The sequence below is a fragment of the Colobus angolensis genome, unplaced genomic scaffold (assembly GCF_000951035.1).
Source record: "Colobus angolensis palliatus isolate OR3802 unplaced genomic scaffold, Cang.pa_1.0 Scaffold84, whole genome shotgun sequence".
Classification (NCBI taxonomy): Eukaryota; Metazoa; Chordata; class Mammalia; order Primates; family Cercopithecidae; genus Colobus; species Colobus angolensis.
Genome location: NW_012122265.1, coordinates 278,556 through 298,737, shown reverse-complemented (window position 1 = coordinate 298,737; position 20,182 = coordinate 278,556). Strand labels below are relative to the sequence as shown.

Sequence of the window (20,182 nt, the reverse complement as noted above, 5' to 3'; positions counted from 1 at the left end):
AAAAAAAAAAAAAAAAGCCAGTGCTGCCACACGACTGCCCAGGCCTAGGCCTCCTTTGCTCTCCCGATGTACTTCCCCCTCCACCCGCCCTCACCAACAGTCCCTTCCTCGACATCACGTGGCATCTACTCCTCCTGTCTCTTCAGGCTCCCTTACGCTGGGATGGTTTCTCAGACTCTCCTTGTCTCTGATGACCTGGACGGTTTGGAGGAGGCCTGGTCAGGAATTCTGTGGAACGTTCCTTAGTGAGAGGGTGGGCTGTGCCTCCGTGTGGCGGGGCTGGGGTCGTCGGGGTTGGGAGGATCCGGCAGCAGCCTCACCATCGGCCACACTGTGAACATGACCAGTGGGTGCTGACCTGACCACTGGGCCCAGGGGTGTCTGCGGGCGCCTCCACTGCAGCGTCCCCATCCCACTGCCCTCTCCGTGCTGCACGCCCAGGAAGGAGGTCGCCACGTGCAGCGCACCGCGGGGCAGGGAAGAGGGAGGTCGCCAGGCGCAGCGCACTGCGGGGCAGGGAGCTCGCCACCTCCTGGAACGGGGGCTCTACCTCATTCACTGAAAACCTGCAGGGACGGTTGGTCTCTTTCCCTCTGTTTATTTGTTCAATCAGTTCTATCAGGATGGGCTTGTGCATGTTTATTTTATACTCTGGGTTATATTCTAATACTACTTGATTGATTTGTTGCTCTTTGGCCACTGGGGGGCTCTTTCGCTGGGAGGTAATCCTGTGACTGTGAGGTTTTGTTCCCCGAGCTCCTCATTGTTGTTTTTTTTTTTGAGACGGAGTCTCCTTCAGTCGCCCAGGCTGGAGTGAGTGCAGTGGCGCGATCGGCTCACTGCAAGCTCTGCCTCCTGGGTTCACGCCATTCTCCTGCCTCAGCCTCCCAAGTAGCTGGGACTACAAGCGCCTGCTGCCACGCCCGGCTAATCTTTTGCACTTTTTTTTTTAGTAGAGACGGGGTTTCACCATGTTTGCTAGGATGGTCTCGATCTCCTGACCTCGTGATCCACCTGCCTCAGCCTCCCAAAGTCCTGGGATTACAGGCGTGAGCCACCACGCCCAGCCGAGCTCCTCACTTTCTGGCACTGCCAGGATCAGCAGATCCTGGGCATTTCTTGTTCCGCTGCTGGAATCAGCCATTTCTTGTCAGAGCCCTGGCCCCACGGACTGGAGGACACTAGGAACCAGGATCTGGGCCTGGGTGTGCTCACTGCTGCACGCATAACTGGTTCTAGTCCCCCTCAGCTTGCAGAGCAACAAGATACGTGTGTATCCATTAACCACTGCACACACACTGTTTAACCATCCGTATCTCTTCTGGGCTAAATGTGCAATAGTAATCCACCATCACAGGGGTCATTCCAGCCTCCTCCCTCTGATTACCCAGAGACTCCCCTCCTCCTCCCTCTGATTGCCCAGAGACTCCCCTCCTCCTCCCTCTGATTGCCCAGAGACTCCCCTCCTCCTCCCTCTGATTACCCAGAGACTCCCCTCCTCCTCCCTCTGATTGCCCAGAGACTCCCCTCCTCCTCCCTCTGATTGCCCAGAGACTCCCCTCCTCCTCCCTCTGATTACTCAGAGACTCCCCTCCTTCCTCTGATTACCCAGAGACTGCCCTCCTCCTCCCTCTGATTGCCCAGAGACTCCCCTCCTCCCTCTGATTGCCCAGAGACTCTCCTCCTCCTCCTTCTGATTACCCAGAGACTCCCCTCCTCCTCCCTCTGATTACCCAGAGACTCCCCTCCTCCTCCCTCTGATTACCCAGAGACTCCCCTCCTCCTCCGTCTGATTACCCAGAGACTCCCCTCCTCCTCCCTCTGATTACTCAGAGACTCCCCTCCCACAGCCATCACACACACCACAGTAACAAGAGTTGCCACCCAGCAGCTCTGTGGGGAAAAACTATATCGACTAGAGCAGCGTCTGTGTCATTCCTTTTGCCTCTGGCCTTACAGACGCTGCTCATTTCCAAAGTTACTCAGCACCTTCCTCTGAACACCCTTCAGGAAGGTCACAGAATGCATTTGCAGAAGTTAATATTCTCGTCAGTCGGCCTTCCCCGGTGGGACCCCCATCTCCTCAATGAATGTTTAAAATCTGCATAAGGTCTTCTCTTGTGTTGTCCAGTTCTACAGGTTCGGACAAACGCACAGTCTCGTGTACCAACCAGGGCGGTGCCGCACAGAGTGGCCTCACTGCCATACGCATGCTGCGTTCTACTATCCACTCTCCCCTTTCCTCAGGAAACAACTGACGCTTTCACTACCACATCATTTCACCTCTTCCAGGTCATTGAGCTGAAATTGCAGTGCGTGGCCTTCTCTCTTAGGAACGTGGATTTCAGGTTCCTCCCTGTCGTTGTGGCTTGATGCTCATTTATCGTTACTATCTTTTAGAGACGAGGTCTCTCCCTGTTGCCCAGGCTGGAGTGCAGGGGCTCAATCACAGTCCACTGTAACCTCCGCCTTCTGGGTTTAAGAGATCCCACTCAGTCTCTCGACAGGTGGGACCATGTGTGTGTGCTGCAATGCTCGGCTAAGTTTTTTTAGTTTGGTAGAGATGGGGTCTCACTATGTTGCCCAGCCTGGTCTTGAACTCCTGGGCTCAAGTGATCCTCCTGCCTCAGTCTCCCAAACTGCTGGGATTATAAGCATGAGCCACCATGCCTGGCCTGCATGCAGGTTTTTTTGTGGACATAAGTTTTTAATTCAGTTGGATAAATACTTAGGAGCGAGATTGCTAGATTGCATGGTAAGAGGATATCTATTCATTTATCTATCTATATCTATATTTTTTGAGACAAGAGTCTTGCACTGTTGCCCGGGCTGGAGTGCAATGGTCCGATCTTGGCTCACTGCAACTTCCGCCTCCTGGCCTCCCGAGTAGCTGGGATTACACGTGCCCACCACCACGCCAGGCTAATTTTTTGTATTTTTAGTAGAGATGAGGTTTCACTATGTTGACCAGGCTTGTGTTGATCTCCTGACCTTGTGATCCACCTGCCTCAGCCTCCCAAAGTGCTGGGATGACAGGCGTGAGCCACCGTGCCTGGCCCAAGAAAAAATTTATATTTAGTTCTGTGAGAGTCTGTCAAACTGTCTTCTGAAGTGGCTTTAGCATTTTGTATTCCCACCAGCAACGGATGAGGGTTCCTCGGAAGTGTTTGATGCTGTCAGTTTTTAAGGTTTCAGCCCCTCCATCAGGTGTGCAGAGGCGTCTCCGTGTTTTCAGTTCCTGAAGGACAAATGATGCTGGCCACCCTCCCACCACAATCTCCCACCTGAACATCATCTCTAGTGAGCATCTGCTTAGACCTTTCACCCAGGTGTTTTTTTGTTTTGAGACAAAGTTTTGCTCTTGTCACCCGCGCTGGAGTGCAGTGGTCCGATCTCGGCTCACTGCAACCTCTGCCTCCTGGGTTCAAGTGATTCTCTTGCCTTAGACTTCCGAGTAGCTGTCACCCAGGTTTGTGTGTGAAAGAGAGGGTCTTGCTCTGTTGCCTAGGCTGGAGTGCAGTGGTGTGATCCTGGCTCACCGCAGCCTTGACCTCCCGGGCTCAAGTGACTCTCCCACCTCAGACTCCTGCGTAGCTGGAACTGCAGGTGTGCACCACCACACCTAGTTTTTGGAGTTTGTGTAGAGATGGGGTTTTGCCACGTGACACAGTGTTTGGATTTTGTGTAGAGATGGGGTTTTGCCACGTGACACGGTGTTTGGATTTTGTGTAGAGATGGGTTTTGCCACGTGACACGGTGTTTGGATTTTGTGTAGAGATGGGGTTTTGCCACGTGACACGGTGTTTGCTCTGTGTCCCCACCCAAATCTCATCTTAAATTGTAATCCCCACGTGCTGAGGGAGGGAAGTGACTAGATCATGGCGGCGGCTCCCCCATGCTGTTCTCCTGTAGTGAGGGAGTCTCACGAGAGCTGATGGTTTGAAAACTGGCAGTTTTGGCCGGGTGTGGGGGCTCACGCCTATAATCTCGGCACTTTGGGAGGCCGAGGTGGGCAGATCACTTGAGGTCAGGAGTTTGAGACCAGCCTGACCAACATGGTAAAACTCCGTCTCTACTAAAAAATTAGCTGGGCATGATGGTGCACGCCTGTAATCCCAGCTACTTGGGAGGCTGAGGCAGAAGAATCGCTTGAACCCAGGAAGTGGAGGTTGCAGTGAGCTGAGATCGCGCCACTGCACTCCAGCCTGGGTGACAGAGCGAGACTCTGTCTCAAAAACAAAAACAGAAAGGTGGCAGTTTTTCCTGTGCCCACTCTCTCTCTCCTGCCGCCTTGTGAGGAAGGTGCCTGCTTCCCCTTCTGCCATCCGCCGTGACTGTAAGTGTCCTGAGGCCTCCCCAGCAATTCCCAACTGTGAGTCAATGAACGTGTCTTTCGTAAATTACCCAGTCTTGGGTATTTCTTTATAGCAGTATGAAAACAGACTAATGGACCATGTTACCCAGGCTGGCCTGGAATTCCTGGCCTCAAGCAAATGACCTGCCTCAGCCTCCCAACATGCTGGGATTACAGGTGTGAGCCACCCTGCCCAGCCTGTTTTTCTTCTTCTTGAGCTTTAAGAGTTCTTTGCATATTTTGAATACAAGTCCTTTGTCAGATAGACGTTTTGTAAACATTTTTAACAGCTTGTGGTTCACCTTTTCATTCTCTCAACAAGCAAAAGTTTTAATTTTTTCAAGGTCTCACTCTGGGGGGCCCGGGCTGGAGCGCAGTGGTGCTAATTGTAGCTCATTGCAGCCTCAACCTCCTGGGTTCAAGCAATCCTCTCGCCTCAGCCTCCTGAGTACCTGGAACCACAGGCTTGTACTACCACAATTAGCCAACTTATCTCTTCCTAATTTTTAGTAGAGATGGGGGGGAAGGGGTCTCATTATGTTGCCCAGGCTGGTCTTGAACTTGTGACCTCCAGCAATCCTCCTAGATTGCCCTTCCAAAGTGCTAGGATTAGGGGCATGAGCCACATACCCAGCAGACAGTTTTAATTGTAATGAAGTCCAACTGATCAAGTTTTTATTTTCATGGATTGTGCTGCTGGTATTTTATCATCGCCAAACCCAAGGTCACTATACTTTCTCCTATGGTTTCTCCAAGATGTTTTATAATTAAGGCTGAGTGTGAGAGTTCACATCTGTAATCCCAGCAGTTTGGGAGGCCAAAGCAGGGGTCTGAGACCAGCCTGGGCAGCACAGTGAGACCTTACCTCTACAAAAAATTTTAAAAAGTCGCTGGGTGTGGTTGTGCACACCAGTAGACTTAGCTCCGTTGGAGGCTGAGGCAGGGGAACTGCTGGAGGCCAGGAGTTGGAGGCTACAGTGAGCTGTGACTGCACCACTCTACTCCAGTGTGGGTGACAGAGCAAGACCGTCTCAAAAAGGAACAAAAGGAGAAGTTTTACAGCTTTTCATTTTACACTGAGGCTTATCTAGAATCCATTTAGAATTAATTGTTGTGAGAAGTGCAAGGCCCATGTCTAGATTTGCACGTGGATGTCCTGTTGCTCTGGCGCCAGTGTTGAAAAGGCCGTCCCCTCTCCACGGAATCGCTTTTGTTCCTTTGTTAAGGATCAGTTGCCTGCAGTTGTGCACACCTGTTTCTGGGCTCGGTATTTTGGTGCATTTTTGACAGGAAGTCTTGAAATTGTGTAGTGTCTGTGTCCAACTTTGTTATTCTTCAGCACTATGAGTATATTTATATGCACTGCTTCATATGTATTACAAGTAAGGACATTTATATTTTAAGTGTATTATATTTATACATGTTACATGTATTTTATTGAGTAACATGTGTGAAGAGGTTTCATTTACTAAGTTTAAAATGGGATAAAAATGTAGTGGGCTGGTGAGGAAAGCTGGACACTCCCCAAGGCCACCCCCCCACAGGCAGATCAGCGAACGGAACCGTGTCCGCGCAGTGGAAACTCCCCAGCACGGCAAGGACGCCGCGAAGCCGCCCTCCAGTGGGTGAGTCTGGGCTGGAGGAGAAACTGCGTTCACAAGAAGCAGGGGCCGGCAGCGCAGACCCCGCCCTCACCCAGGCAGATGCATAGGCAGTGCCCGAGCCGGGGTGACCCGAGCGCAGGGGAGGCACTCTGAGCACAGGGTCAGAGGAAACTTGAACAATGAACATTTTCCACACCTCCATGCAGTGGTGGGCACACAGGGGTATGAATCCATTAAAAGTCATCAGCCGTACGCGCGAATCAGACATAGATTATAGGTCAATAAAGTTGACTCAAGAAAAACAAAACGGGGCCGGGCGCAGTGGCTCACGCCTGTAATCCTAGCACTTTGGGAAGCTGAGGCGGGTGGATTGTCTGAGCTAAGGAGTTCAAAACCAGCCTAGGCAACATGATGAAACCTGTCTCTACCAAAATATAAAAAAATTAGTGGGGCGTGGCGGTGCACAGCTATAATCCCAGCTACTCGGGAGGATGAGGCACGAGAATTGCTTGAACCTGGGAGGTGAAGGTTGCAGTGAGCCGAGATCGTACCACTGCACTCCAGCCTGGGCAACAGAGCATGACTCTATCTCCCCCCCCACAAAAAAAAAAAACAGGGAAAAAAGAAAACTGTCCCCCAAGGTGGGGAACCTGTTAGGTGCATAAAAACAACAATGACAGCAAGCTAAAGGAAGACACACTAGCTAGTTTTATAACTTTTTACCTTTAATAACATAAATATTAACTTTAAAAAATAAGACTGGGAGCTGCGGTGGCTCAGGCTGGTTGTTCTGGCATTCGGGGAGGCGAGGCTACACGTTCAAGACCAACCTGGTCAACGTTGACAGAAAAAAAAAATTTTTTTTCCATCCTGGCTAACACGGTGAAACCCCGTCTCCACTAAAAATACAAAAAATTATCTGGGCGTGGTGGCGGGCACCTGTAGTCCCAGCTACTCAGGAGGCTGAGGCAGGACAATCGTGTAAACCGGGAGGCGGAGCTTGCAGTGAGCCGCGATTGTGCCACTGCACTCCAGCCTGGGGGACACAGCGAGACTCCATCTCCAAAAAAATAAATAAATAAATAAAAATAAAAATAAGCCTAACTTCTAGAAAGTATTTTCTTTTCTTTTTTTTTGAGACAGAGTCTCACTCTGTCAGCAGGTGGAGTGCAGTGGCGCAATCTCGGCTCACTGCAAGCTTCACCTCCCGGGTTCACGTGATTGTCCCACCTCAGCCTCCCGAGTAGCTGGGGCTACAGGCATGAGACACAACACCCGGCCTAGAAGGTAGTTTCTACATAAGAAATCTACCCGTAAGGACATCAGATAATTCTCGTATTAAAAGTAAACCGGCCCCCACAGCCTCCTGGATACCCTGTGTGTGGGTGCCCTGCGTGTGGGCGCCCTGTGTGTGAGCTGGGCTCCTGGTGTGCAGCAGTGCGGGTCCAGGCCATGAGAATGGACTCAGGACAGGTGCACCACAGCAATTTCACTGGAAGGAGCCGCAGAGCCACGGTCACTGCCAGGGCAACCTACAGCAGCCGAGCCTTGCAGGAAGGAGCCCGGAGCAGGTTCCAGGTGCCAGCAGCAGAGGACGGGTGGCTTCTTTTGTGCCCTCAAAGAGGGTGAAGGGGGCAGAGAATGTGAGCTGGGAGCACATACAGTGTCCCCAAAACAGAACCACAGAGAAAAGTGCCCAGGGCCCTGTGAATTCCCGTCTCCTGGCCCCTCTCAATGAGCACACACAGGGGCTCCCTGCTGTAGAGGACACGGTGGCAGAACCCAGCCTCTCACGTCGGGGGCCACTCAGGAGAGGCCAGAGCTGGGTGAAGAGGGGGACATGCCCTCCGCTGTCTAAGCTCCTGGCCCCTCTGTCTAGGTCACCAGTGCTTCTCACAGGACCCAGGCCTGGGAGAGCAGGGCCTAACTTGGGGTGGTGAGGCTTTGTGATGCGCCTGGTGGGGGCCTGGTGAATGCTTTTGGGGAGCGCTCCCAAGACACCCCCTGTACTCCTGCTCTTGACAGTTCCTGCCATGTGGGACACTTGAGGTGAGACCCAGTCCTGCTTCCTAATCCACCTGCCCTGCTGTGCCCGGCAGATGCCACAGACCCTCCTAGCCAGGTGCTGATGGATGAATTCAAGAAAGACCAAGTCCTACTTGAAAGCTCCTTCTAGGCATACACGGGGCTCCTGCCCACTGCCTCACAGGTCCAGGGGCCCCAGGCACGGCACTTGCTGCCTCATCTATTTCTGGAGCCTAGTTACCCAGTGCACACCAGGCCTGCAGGTTCTGCACATGGCCCCTGCTGGGATTGCCTGAGAAAGGGAGGAGGAGTGAGCTGGGCCTGCAGGACAGGAGGCGCTGGCACCTCAGGCTCAGAGGAAGGGGAAGGGCCGGCAAAGCTGACTGGGAGAGGGATGGCACCGAGGCATGCAGCCAGGAGCCGGGTAGGGAGACCAGGACAGGAGAGGCCACCTGTGCCTCCCAGGTGAGGATGGAGGGTGAGCTCCTCTGGGCAGCAGGCCGCACAGCCCTGGGTCCAGGCACCCCAACAGCAATTTCTAACCAGAAATGCCCCACTGCCCCCAGGGAGAGGGGCTCGGTTATGAGGTCTGCTGTGCGTGATTCTAAAGCATCCCGGTCGCCTACAGACAGGGCACTGGGTGTGCTTGTGTTCTAGAGCCCACAGGGCTGGTGGCAAGTCAATGGGCAAACAGGGCCACCAACGCCCGTGCAGGCGTGACGACGTTCGTACCATGCCTACCCATCACGCCATCCAACACTCACGAAGACATCGCGACTCCTGCTTTACAAAATGACGTGCTGGCCCGAGAGCTGTAGGGACAGCGAAGTCCCACAAACCCCCGGGCTCCCGCCAACCACAGCCGACTTGTGGCCCCAGCACCAACAGGCTTCCAAGGCCCTCCTTCCACCTCTGTCCCACCCTGGTGCTGGTCTCCAGACTCTGCTCCGGCCGCCTCCCGCCTCCCGCCGGAGCAAACGGGGCCCCAGCCCTGATGGTGACAGCGGCCTTGCTGGGCAGGAGGCGGCCCTGGGCAGACACACCCCGTGTGCGCGTCGGAAAAGCAGCGCGAGAGGAGAGTCTCGCGGTGCAGAAAACTCAAGACTGATTCACAGGCTCGAAAACCAGCTTCTCTTCCACACACACTTCTGAGACTGGTGTCAGATTCCATGGAATTCAGGCAGAGGACACACCCAACGTCTAGCCTGCCTGTGGAGATGAACCTGAGAAGATGAGTTTACTCGCTTCCTGACCACGTAAGCGAGGTCGCAGGCTGCCGACCAGACGGTCAGCGGTCCGTGTCGGCCCCCGTCCGTGCAAGAGCCCCGCAGGCCGATGGAACCAGCACGCGGCCACCACGGGAACCTCACCCCCGGAGACGCCCAAACTCAAGGGCTCAGCCCTGTAGCTGCTGCAGCTCGTTCCAGCCTCTCGACATGCAAAACTCAGGGGACACGTGGCACAGGCTGCCGGCCACATGGAGATGACACAGACTCCTGGCTCCCAGTGACAGGCGAGGGGGCTGACCAGGAACACCGTGCAGCACCAAGGACAGCCCCGGGAGTCCGCGCGTCAGACACACTCAAGGGAGAGGCTGGCGGCCCCACGCAGCCCCCCCGGTGAAGGCTTCCGAGCCCCTGGCAGCCCGAGCAGCAAGGACGCCACACCCACCACGCAGGGGCACAGGGCAGTTTCGGAAGGCAGGACGAGATGACAGGTTACCTCTTGGTGTTGTAGGCCGTGTCCTGAGGTGTTTCCTCCAGCAGCGTCACATAGCCAAGCGTACAGGTGAGGATGAAGAGCACGGTTAAGGTGTGGGCTCGCCTGAAATCCAAACACGCATATGCATGGTGTCAAAGCCTGGGCAGCATTGCTAAATACTCACGTAACAGGCCCCAAATCCTCTCTACATCAAGGAGAGGGCTTAAACTCCACTCTCCAACTCCCAGCCAGCAACTGGCTGCGAGTCCCTAGCTGGGTAACTCCGAGATGACCCAGCATCTGCTGGCCAGTCACAGCTGAGACCAACCCCCAGGAGGCTGGGCAGGAAGAGCCCCGTGTTCCCAGGGAGCTGAAGGCTGCTGCTTAGAGGGCATGTGCCGCACGTGGCGTCCAGGGCAGGTATCTGCTATTAAGAGCAACTGGACATATCAACATGGTGCTTTTCACTGCGCAAGACAAGCCGAGACAACCAGTCTTTCGGTCCATGAAATAACCTCTGACATTCAGTGCAGCAGCCCAAGAAACCAAGAGCTGAGAAGGGGCCTGAGCAGAGGCCTGCAGTGACCGCTGCCAGCTGGGGGACGACGCGAGCCGCGGGTCTGCCGTCCTCTGGCCTGTCAGAGCCCAGACGTGGGAGGAGGACGCAGGGCACTCCCTCTGCAGTCTTGTCTTGTCCCATCGCTGGTGGAAAAGCCCACAACCAGCCCAGAACCAGAACCAGAACCAGAACCGGCACCGGGGCCACCGGACCCCAGTCTGCCTGTGCCAGACACTCGCCTGAGACCCCCCCTGCACAACCACCTGCAAATGGAGGCAGAGACCCAGTTCCTCAGTTCCTACATCCACCAGAGTGTGTCCTCAGAGGATGTACCCTCCGTGCCTCAGTCTTGTCTTGTCCCATCGCTGGTGGAAAAGCCCACAACCAGCCCAGAACCAGAACCAGAACCAGAACCGGCACCGGCGCCACCGGACCCCAGTCTGCCTGTGCCAGACACTCGCCTGAGACCCCCCCTGCACAACCACCTGCAAATGGAGGCAGAGACCCAGTTCCTCAGTTCCTACATCCACCAGAGTGTGTCCTCAGAGGATGTACCCTCCGTGCCTCAGTGTCCTCATGTCTAACCCAGGTCCTACATCCACCGGAGTGTGTCCTCAGAAAGATGATATACCCCCTCCCTGCCTCAGTTTCCTCATGTCTAAATGGGGGAGCTTCTGACCTCCAAGGACATCATGAAAATTAAGTGAACAACGCACTTAAAGCATGTTGCCCAGGACTTGCCTCCATGAAACATAAACTATTTGTGCCCTAAAGAAATGAAAAGGCAAGTCACAAACTCGGAGAAAATATTCACAATACACGTATCTGATAAAACTTTGTAGGCCACACATGTCTGCAGTCCCCATACTTTGGGAGGCTGAGACAGGAGGATTGCTTGAGCCCAGGCGTTCAGGACCAGACTGGGTAACACAGTGAGACCCCATCTCTATAAAAAATTAGCCAGGTATGACGAGGGCACCTGCAGTCCCAGCTACTCGGGAGGCGGTAGATTCGTTCGAGCCCAGGTCGAGGCTGCAGTGAGCTAGGACAGTGAGCTAGGATGATCGTGCCACTGCACTCCAGCCTGGGAGACAGAGCAAGATCTCTCTCAAAAAAACAAAACAAAACAAAAGACTTTTTATCCAGAATTGATAAAGAACTCATACAGCTCAATAAAAAATTTAATGAAAAAATAGGCAAATAATTGAACATACACTTCACAAGGAAAACATTCAAATGGCCAATAAGCACATGACAAATGAGGAGCATCACTGGTCACCGTGAAAGCAAATCCAAGCCATGACACAACATAAGTACACATCTGCTAGAAGGGCTGAAGTTAAAAGCAGGACAACGCCAAGGGCTAGTGAGGTCTCAGAGCGAGATGCTCACGCACTGCAGGTGGGACTGCAAAAAGGCACAGAAAAGTGAGACCTACGTCCACCATCCAGCCAGCCACACACTCCCAAATGTGGACCTGAGAAGATGAAAACACAGGTCCAGCCAGACTCACATGCAGATGTTTCCGGTATAATAGCCTAAAACGGGAAACGAACCAAAACTCTATCAGTGGACGAAAGGCTGTGGTCCCTCCGTACTGCGGAGCAATGCTCAGCACTCAGAGGAACGTGCTGCTGGCAATGGCCTCCACGTGGACGGATCTCAAAGACACGCCACTTGGGAGGCCCAGGCAGGAGGACTGTTTTGGGCCAGGAGCTCAAGACCAGCCAGGGCAACATCGTGAACATCGTGAGATCCCATCTCAAAAGATAAAAAAAGAGAAAGAAAAAGAGGCTACAGAAGTTAGGCACAGAAGAAACCTCCCATCTGGTGCCGGCCACACCCAACTCAAGGAAGAGTTTGCATCCACGAAAAGCAGACTGGAGCGGAGACACGGGCCTTCTGGGTGATGGAATGTTCCAGTGAGTGTGGCTGTCGCGGCGCACGGACGTGTCACCTGAAAACGGGTGCTGCACGGAACGCACCCACGCCTGGATTCAGCCAGTTTCATGAAGAGCCAGGGTAGAGCTGCAGGAGTGCAGGTGGGGGCTCCAGGCGAGACCCTGGCCAGAGTCCACCTGTGCTCGGAATACTGCCCTTTTTCTCATTTTTAATCCTAATTAATCTTGCACATTTACTCCACATTAATTTTAATCCATATTAGTTTAAACAGCAGTTTGGCAAGTTGACACAAATGATTCCATTAGGATTTCGACTGGAGTGGAATTGAATTTACAAAGTAGTGTGAGGAGAACTGCTGGGTGACTAACATTTAGGATTCCCATTCATGAGACACGGACTATTTCTCCATTTACTTAGGAGTTGTTTTACGCCCACCCGGTTATATTAAGCAGACTAGCCCTGTGGGGAAAAGAGAGATCAGACTGTTATTGTGTCTATGTAGAAAGAAGCAGACATGAGAGACTGCATTTTGTTCTGTACTAAGAACAATTCTGTATCCCTAGCCCCAGCCCTGTGCTCGCGGAGACTTGTGCTGTGTTGACTCAAGGTTTAATGGATTTAGGGCTATGCAGGATGTGCTTTGTTAAAAAAGTGCTTGAAGGCAATATGCTTGTTAAAAGTCATCACCACTCTCTAATTCCAAGCACCCAGGGACACACTACGCTGCGGAAGGAAGGCCGAGGAAGGCCGCAGGGACCTCTGCTCAGGAAAGCCAGGTATTGTCCAAGGTTTCTCCCCGGGCGATAGCCTGAGATATGGCCTCGTGGGAAGGGAAAGACCTGACTGTCGCCCAGCCTGACACCGTAAGGGGTCTGTGCTGAGGAGGGTGAGTGAAAGAGGAAGGCCTCTTTGCAACTGAGATACAGGAAGGCATCTGTCTCCTGTTGGTCCCTGGGCAATGGAATGTCTGGGTGTAAAACCTGATTGTGTGTTCTGTTTACTGAGAGGAGAAAACCGCCTCAGGGCTGGAGGTGAGTGTGCTAGCAGCAACACTGCTCTTCATGCCCAGATGTTTATGTATGTGCACATCAAAGCACAGCCCCTTTTCTTAACCGTGGCTATGACACAGAGACACTTGTTCACATGTTTTCCTGCTGACCCTCTCCCCACTGTACCCTCTTGTCCTGCCACGTCCCCTCCCCCTCTCCAAGATGGGAAAGATAATGGTAAAAATACTGAGGGGGCCGGGCGCGGTGGCTCAAGCCTGTAATCCCAGCACTTTGGGAGGCCGAGACGGGCGGATCACGAGGTCAGGAGATCGAGACCATCCTGGCTAACACGGTGAAACCCCGTCTCTACTAAAAAATACAAAAAAACTAGCCGGGCGAGGTGGCGGGCGCCTGTAGTCCCAGCTACTCGGGAGGCTGAGGCAGGAGAATGGCGTAAACCCGGGAGGCGGAGCTTGCAGTGAGCTGAGATCCGGCCACTGCACTCCAGCCTGGGCCACAGAGCCAGACTCCGTCTCAAAAAAAAAAAAAAAAAAAAATACTGAGGGAACTCAGAGACCGGTGCCTGGCATGGGTCCTCGGGTCCTCTGTATGCTGAGTACCGGTCCCCTGGGCCCACTTTTCTTTCTCTATACTTTGTCACTGTTTCTTTTTCTTTTCTCAAGTTTCTCATTCCACCTGACGAGAAACGCCCACAGGTGTGTGTGTGGCGGGAGGGCTGGCCCCCTTCAAGCCCCTAGTGAAGAAAACAGAATGAATTCTTCTTTTCTGAGACAGGGTCTGGCTCCATCGTCTAGGCTGGAGTGAGGTGGTGTGATCTTGGCTCACTGCAACCTCCCGCTCCTGGGCTTAAGCTATCCTCCTACCTCAGCCTCCTGAGTAGCTGGGACTACAGGCACGCACCACCATGCCCAGCTAATTTTTGTATTTTTTGTGGAGATGGGGTTTTGCCATGTTTTCCAGGCTGGTCTCAAACTCATGAACTCAAGTGATCTGCCTGCCTTGGCCTCCCAAAGTGCTGGGATTACAGGCATAAAAGTGAATTCTTCTGCCATATTTTACAATCCTAGGCATTTAAGACAACCAGAGGTAAATAAAGGTTTCATTGTAACTATCAACCACCTTTTTTAAAAATACATTTGCATTTGAGTCCTAAGCCACGAGGAGACTGCAGGGCACCTCAGCCTCCCCGCTGAGCTCAGTACACTGGGGCCCTTCAGAGACCTGCCCACAATCACAGCAGAGGACCCATTTCAGAAGGCCCTCGTAGACCTCCATTCCTAAGGGTGCCTGGATTTGGCGACCCAGAAACTCACTCTCTGCTGAACACTACACTTACAGAATGCGTCTTCCTGGTGACAGCCCTTTAGGGGAAAGGGGCTGGGGCTCAGCTGGGGCCCAGGAGTCCCCCGGCCTGCCCCTCCATGAGGCCCACCCTTTCCTCCATACAAGTGACATCAGATTTCGGTGAGGAGAGTAAGATGACCCCGGTTAGGATAAGAAGAGTCAGGAGTGTTTGGGGGCAGGTGCCGTGGCTCACACCTGTAATTCCAGAGCTTTGGGAGGCTGAGGCAGGAGGATCAACTGAGCCCAGGAGTTGGAGACCAGCTCGGGCAACATAGTGAGACCCTGTTTCTACCCAAAAATAAATAAATAGATAACTGGGCGTGGTGGCATGTGTCTGGCCCCAGCTACTTGGGAGGAGGCAGGGTGAATGGAGATTACTTGGGCCCAGGAGTTGGGGGCCACAGTGAGCTGAGATCACATCCCTGCACTCCAGCCTGGATGACAGAGTGAGATCCTGTCTCAAAAAAAAAAAAGAAAAAAGAAAGAAAGAATAAAAGAAAGAAAGAAAAACAAACCAAAAACAAGCAGTGTTTAGATCACAAAGCCACTGATGTGATGACGAGCGGGAGCGTGGTGGCTCTGGCTGTGTACGTGCCCGGGCCAGGGCACCCTCATGCAGTGTGCGTGGTGTCTGCAGGCAAGTCAGGGGCCGGTAAGTGACACTGTGCAGGTCATACAGCAAGGCGGGCGGCGGGGCCCGGAGCCTCCTGGACACTCGGCCATCACAGCCATTCCCTGAGCCTCCGTCCCAGCCGCACCCCGGAGAAGGCACAGCCTGCCTTCCTGAGCCTTCCTTCCAGTGGAGTGAGACCAATACAGGCGGGCTAAGAAACCCTACACGTTATAGAGAAAAAGAAAAGAGGGATAGGAGTGATTAGGGAGGTTAAAACAACTACTTTTGTTGCAAAGCCAGGTCCCAGTAAAACCATGCCAGGAGGGCTCGTGGCCTGGGAGGCATCTCCGGAGACCACAGCAAGGAAGGAGCATGAGGAGCAAGCAGTCTTGAGCTCAGCCTCCATCCCCAGCAGTTCAGAGAAACGGCAGGGACCTCTCCAAAGGGTGCACATGGCTGAAGTGACCTTCGGAGGAGCCAGGGACAGCCTCACCCTGGGGCTTCCTGACAAGGCCCATCTTGTACGAAGAACAAGGTCGAGGGGCCCCAGACACCCAGAACTCTGCTGAGGACCCACAGCACAGACGGACAGGGTGTGGTGTGCACGGGAGCAGGACTTTGCCTGGCTGGAGTGCAGGTGCCGGGCCAGGAGCCTGTTGTGAGGGAGGCCTCCAGTGGGGAAGCTCACAGGGCCTCCACAGGACCCTGCCTTGGAACCACATGGCCGCCCCACGTGAGGGGTTCTCACTCTGGGCAGTAACGTCTGTAAGAAAACAGGGGTGAAGGAGCCCCAGCCTAAGGGAGTCTCACTGTGGAAGAGACGACAGCCCATCCACCTGCTCAGATGCAGAATGGGAGACCCAGAAGCTAGATCAACGTGAGGACACCACTCACCCCTGTTCTGCAAGAGACCAGCAGGACCCAGAGGAAATGCCTCGTCATCTCCACGTGGGCTCAGGAAGGAGATGGGAACAACCAGGCCTCAGGGACACCCAGAATGCCACCACTCTACACACAGACCCACCGGAGGAGGAGGCTGCTGCGCTTGGCCCCACCCTGACCCTCAGACGTGCCCGCACCTCAGTCAGCGTCTGCCAGATACAGCACAGGCTCCAAGTCACATGCAGGATCCCAGGAATAAACACAAAGCTTGAAGGGTGGGGCAAGCAGCCGGTGTCCCTACAGCACACAAAGACAGGATCACACGCTAACACAAGTTAAAATTAAAACTTGACTTTGGTTTTTCTTTTTGAGATGGAATCTTGCTTGCTCTGTCACCCAGGCTGGAGGGCAGTGGCACGATCTCCACCTCCTGGGTTCAAGCAATTCTCCTGCCTCAGCCTCATCATGCCCGGCTAATTTTTGTATTTTTAGTAGAGCCTGGGTTTCACCATATTGGCCAGGCTGGTCTCAAACTCCTGACCTCCTGATCCACCCACCTTGGCCTCCCAAAGTGCTGGGATTACAGGTGGGACACTTGACTTCTGTAATCCGACTTTCCATGACAGAGACCTTCCTGTGGTTTCTAAAGTGGCCACCAACCCAACACTCACTCCTTATGTAGCCCAGGGAAACTCTGATCATTAATCAACTCTAACCCAACACCATCTTTCCATTTCCCCAAAACACAGAGATTACCTGAAATATAAAGATAACCCTTTGTCCCTTCAGGTAAATGTGCACAGTCATTGAGGGGGCCACCACGTGCCCAGCACCCTCTTGGCCCTGGGGAAGCAGAAATGGGAAGACAGAGGACCCAGCAGGAAGGGAGGCAGAGGGTAAGGGACCCAGGGAAAGGGCAGCAGCCCTGCAGGAGGACACGTCCCAAAGCCGCTCAAATCCAATGCTCCTGGAAAGTGAGATCCGTATGAGTGAGTTCCAGTCCTTGTGCTACACACAGCATGATGTCCACACATCTTGGAAGCGACAGAGTGCTGCTCAAGACAGCATAAGACTCTAAAGGCAGACTCCTGTGTCCCTCTCAGGATGCCAGTTCTGTTCAACGGCTCCTGCCACCCCCCTGCCGTCTGGGCAGACTCCCCGGGAAGGTGCGGCTCCTGTGATCAGACACAGAACAGAGCTGTGATAAATCCTGGGAATTCAGCCACTTCACTAGGGTGAGGGCATGGGGACAGCTGGCTCCCTGCCACGGGGAGTGGAAAAGACCCAGCTGCCTCCTTGGAGATGGCCACTCTCATGCCCACTCTCATGGTGGGCAGGAAGGCCAAGACCAAGAGGAAAACGCCAAGGAAAGGCCATGCCCAGATGGGCTGCTCAAGGCCTGTGAGAGGCTCCTGGACGGGGCACTGGCCCTCCTGGCTCTGACCAGCAAGACCAGAAAGACTTCATCTGGCTACTCGTGCCTCCCAGGTCTAGGCAAAGCTGGGAAAGCCCCAATCCGGGACAATGGAGAAAGGCATCTTCCAGAAACCTGGGGTATCTGAAGGTCAGAGGTCACCCCACACACAAAGTCCTGGGGTCACTGAGAAGGTTCATTCGAGGCACCTATTCCGAGACATAAACATAAAAACTCTCAGAACATCACAGTGGTCCCCGGCGGGAGCTGATCAGCAAGTGTGGTCATCTAAAGCTGCTTCAGCGTCTTCCACGGACAGGTGACAACATTCACAGACATCTCACCAGGTAAGGGGTCTCCAAGTGCTCTCCCAAACAATTTCCAGACCACACGAGCTGCCACGTCTTCACACAGTTCTTCTCGGAGTCTGTGGATCTAAACATTTTCCTCGGGATGTTCCCCACAATTGTCCTTGCTACCCTGAATGAATCTAGAGAAGAAGAGCTCAGCCTCGGGCTCCCAGGGCCAGGCGAGCCCTGAATCTAACTGCAAGCCCTATCCCTACGGCTGATAAGCAATCACAGAGAAACAAAATTCACACACGGCAGCCATCACTGGCTGGAGGAAGTGCACCCATCCTTGAAAATGAACGCCCTGGCTGGGTGTGGTGGCTCACGCCTGTAATCCCAGCATTCTGGGAGGCTGAGGTGGGAGGATCACTTGAGGCCAGGAGTTCAAGACCAGCTTGGGCAACACTGGGGGACCCTGTTTCTATTGAAAATAAATCAATCAATAAATAAAAATGAATAAAAAATAAAAAGTAAAATTATCTAAAACACAAAATTAGAGTTAAAAAAATGCCAGCACAGCAAATCAGTACAGGTGGACTCAGGAGTTCGGTGCAAGGTTCTGCAGGTAAACAGAATTCTCACCAGACAGGCATTGAGTTACCTGCCACGAGGAAGCATAAAGCTCCTGCCTCTGCACAGGGAAGGGAGGAGGTGCAGCAAGAATCTGCCCCACGCGTCTCTACAGGGACCGGGTCGAGGGGAAAGCCAGAGCCAGAGCCAGAGCCACCCACCCAGAAGACCCAGGAAGGAGGTACCTGGACCAGCCAGCCCCACTGCAGCCACTCCTGGAGAGCCCTCCTGACCCCCGTGGCCTCCTGACAGGCAAGCTCTGCTATGCCCAGGCATCTGTGTCCCAAATACCCCTTGAGGGCAGGGACCACTGGTCTGTGCTTCTAAAGAGACCGGCACCTCCTACCTTTGAGCTGCTGCTGCTGCTTCCCTGGTACTGGGTGGGCTTGTGTGTGCCCCCCGGCTTCCGCCACACTCAGCACCCCTCCAGCCAGCACATTTTGTGCCTTCTGAAGTTCCATGCCTCAGAATCTAAGCTTGTTTAGTTCTCTGCTGTGTTCCGTAGAACGGTAACTGACACAGTAGGGGTCCCCAAAATGTGCCGAACGGCCAAATGAGAAACAAGGAGAGCCAGTCCAGTCTTCTTGCTCCAGGACCTCCGAGACTCCGGTGGTCCCCAGCTGTGCTGTGAGAGGACAGCCTGAAGGGGTGTGGCAGGGCACCTGATGGAGAGGCCTGAGGTCTACAGGGCCAGAGGGTCCACGTGGCAGGCACCCCATCTCCTCTCCCTCCCGAGGGCCCCACAGCCACCTGGTGCATTCATCTCCCCAGAGGAGAGCTCCGATGCCCCCCGCGCAACAGCAGCTGCCCACACCTCACGGAAGACCCTGCGTGGGGCCTCCTCCACCCTAACCCACTTTCCCACCACTTGGACAGTCTCTCTCCAGAGCTTTGGCTGCCGGTGACAGGCCAGGGCCAGTGAAGTCTCTGCCTGTGGTGGTGCCTTCCCCTGACATGTCCCTTACTCCTCCATCAGGCTCTCTCACCCCTCAGATTTGCTCTCCGACCATCCCACAGCACGGTTCTCTTGGAAGCGTCCATAAAGCCTTCCTTCCACTGCTGGCCGCAGGCGCCTGTCTCCCACACGCTTTCCTGGGGCGGACGCCACCTCTACTGCCCCTGTGCCCCCGGGCCTTCCACAGGATGGGAACTGGGCACCTTGCAGTCAAGAAAAGCCAAACCCTCCTCTCATGAAGCCTGCTTTCAGGTCGACGGCTTGATTCTTCTCACAGAAGAGCATGGGCAAAGGGCCAGCCCAGGGTCGCAGCCATCGGGAGGAGGACCGGCGCCTGGAGCCTGTCTGGACACACAGTGCCACACTCCAGCTGCTCCCGGGGGCCTCTTCCTTCTCCACCCCCGTGAAAGGCAGCGTGGTGGACAGGGGGACCCCAAGGTTTAGCTGGGGCTGAGTTGTGCAGGGAGAAGGCGCTGGCCCCGCTAAGGGCAACTGAGGAGAGAAACAGAGCCTTGATTCGACGAACACCGACTACATTCCTGAAGCACGCACAACACTCTGCTAATCAACACCATCGCCACGCGGGGTCGGGGGCGACACGCTAGATGATTTCGTGCAGCCGCAAGCACTGAGGAGCAACCACAGACAGAATGACGGGGGACACAGGAGAAGCTTGGACCGCAGGACAGAGAAAGCGATTCTGGGGTGACGCTGGAGGCGAGTGGCGGGGCGGGGGTCAGGATCGCAGAACCGCGCGGTCAGAGGCGAGGCGGGCAGGGTGGGGAGGGCGGCGAGGGAGACGCAAAGCGGCCGCAGGGAGGGTCTGCCCAGGGTCTCCCCCACCTACAGCGCCGCCCTCCGCCCTCCGTCAGACCCGGCGTCGGGAGCTCGGTCCGGCC

At 54.3% G+C, this 20,182-nt stretch overlaps 1 protein-coding gene across 1 annotated transcript in view; it reads right to left on the bottom strand.

Annotated features, from left to right (window-relative positions):
- Positions 1–20,182, bottom strand: part of PTDSS2 (phosphatidylserine synthase 2) — a 56,269-nt gene that overhangs the window by 21,258 nt on the left and 14,829 nt on the right. Inside the window, exon 3 of the mRNA XM_011930137.1 lies at positions 9,706–9,807. Coding sequence (XP_011785527.1) covers positions 9,706–9,807 — 102 coding nt within the window. The remainder of the gene's footprint in view (positions 1–9,705; positions 9,808–20,182) is intronic.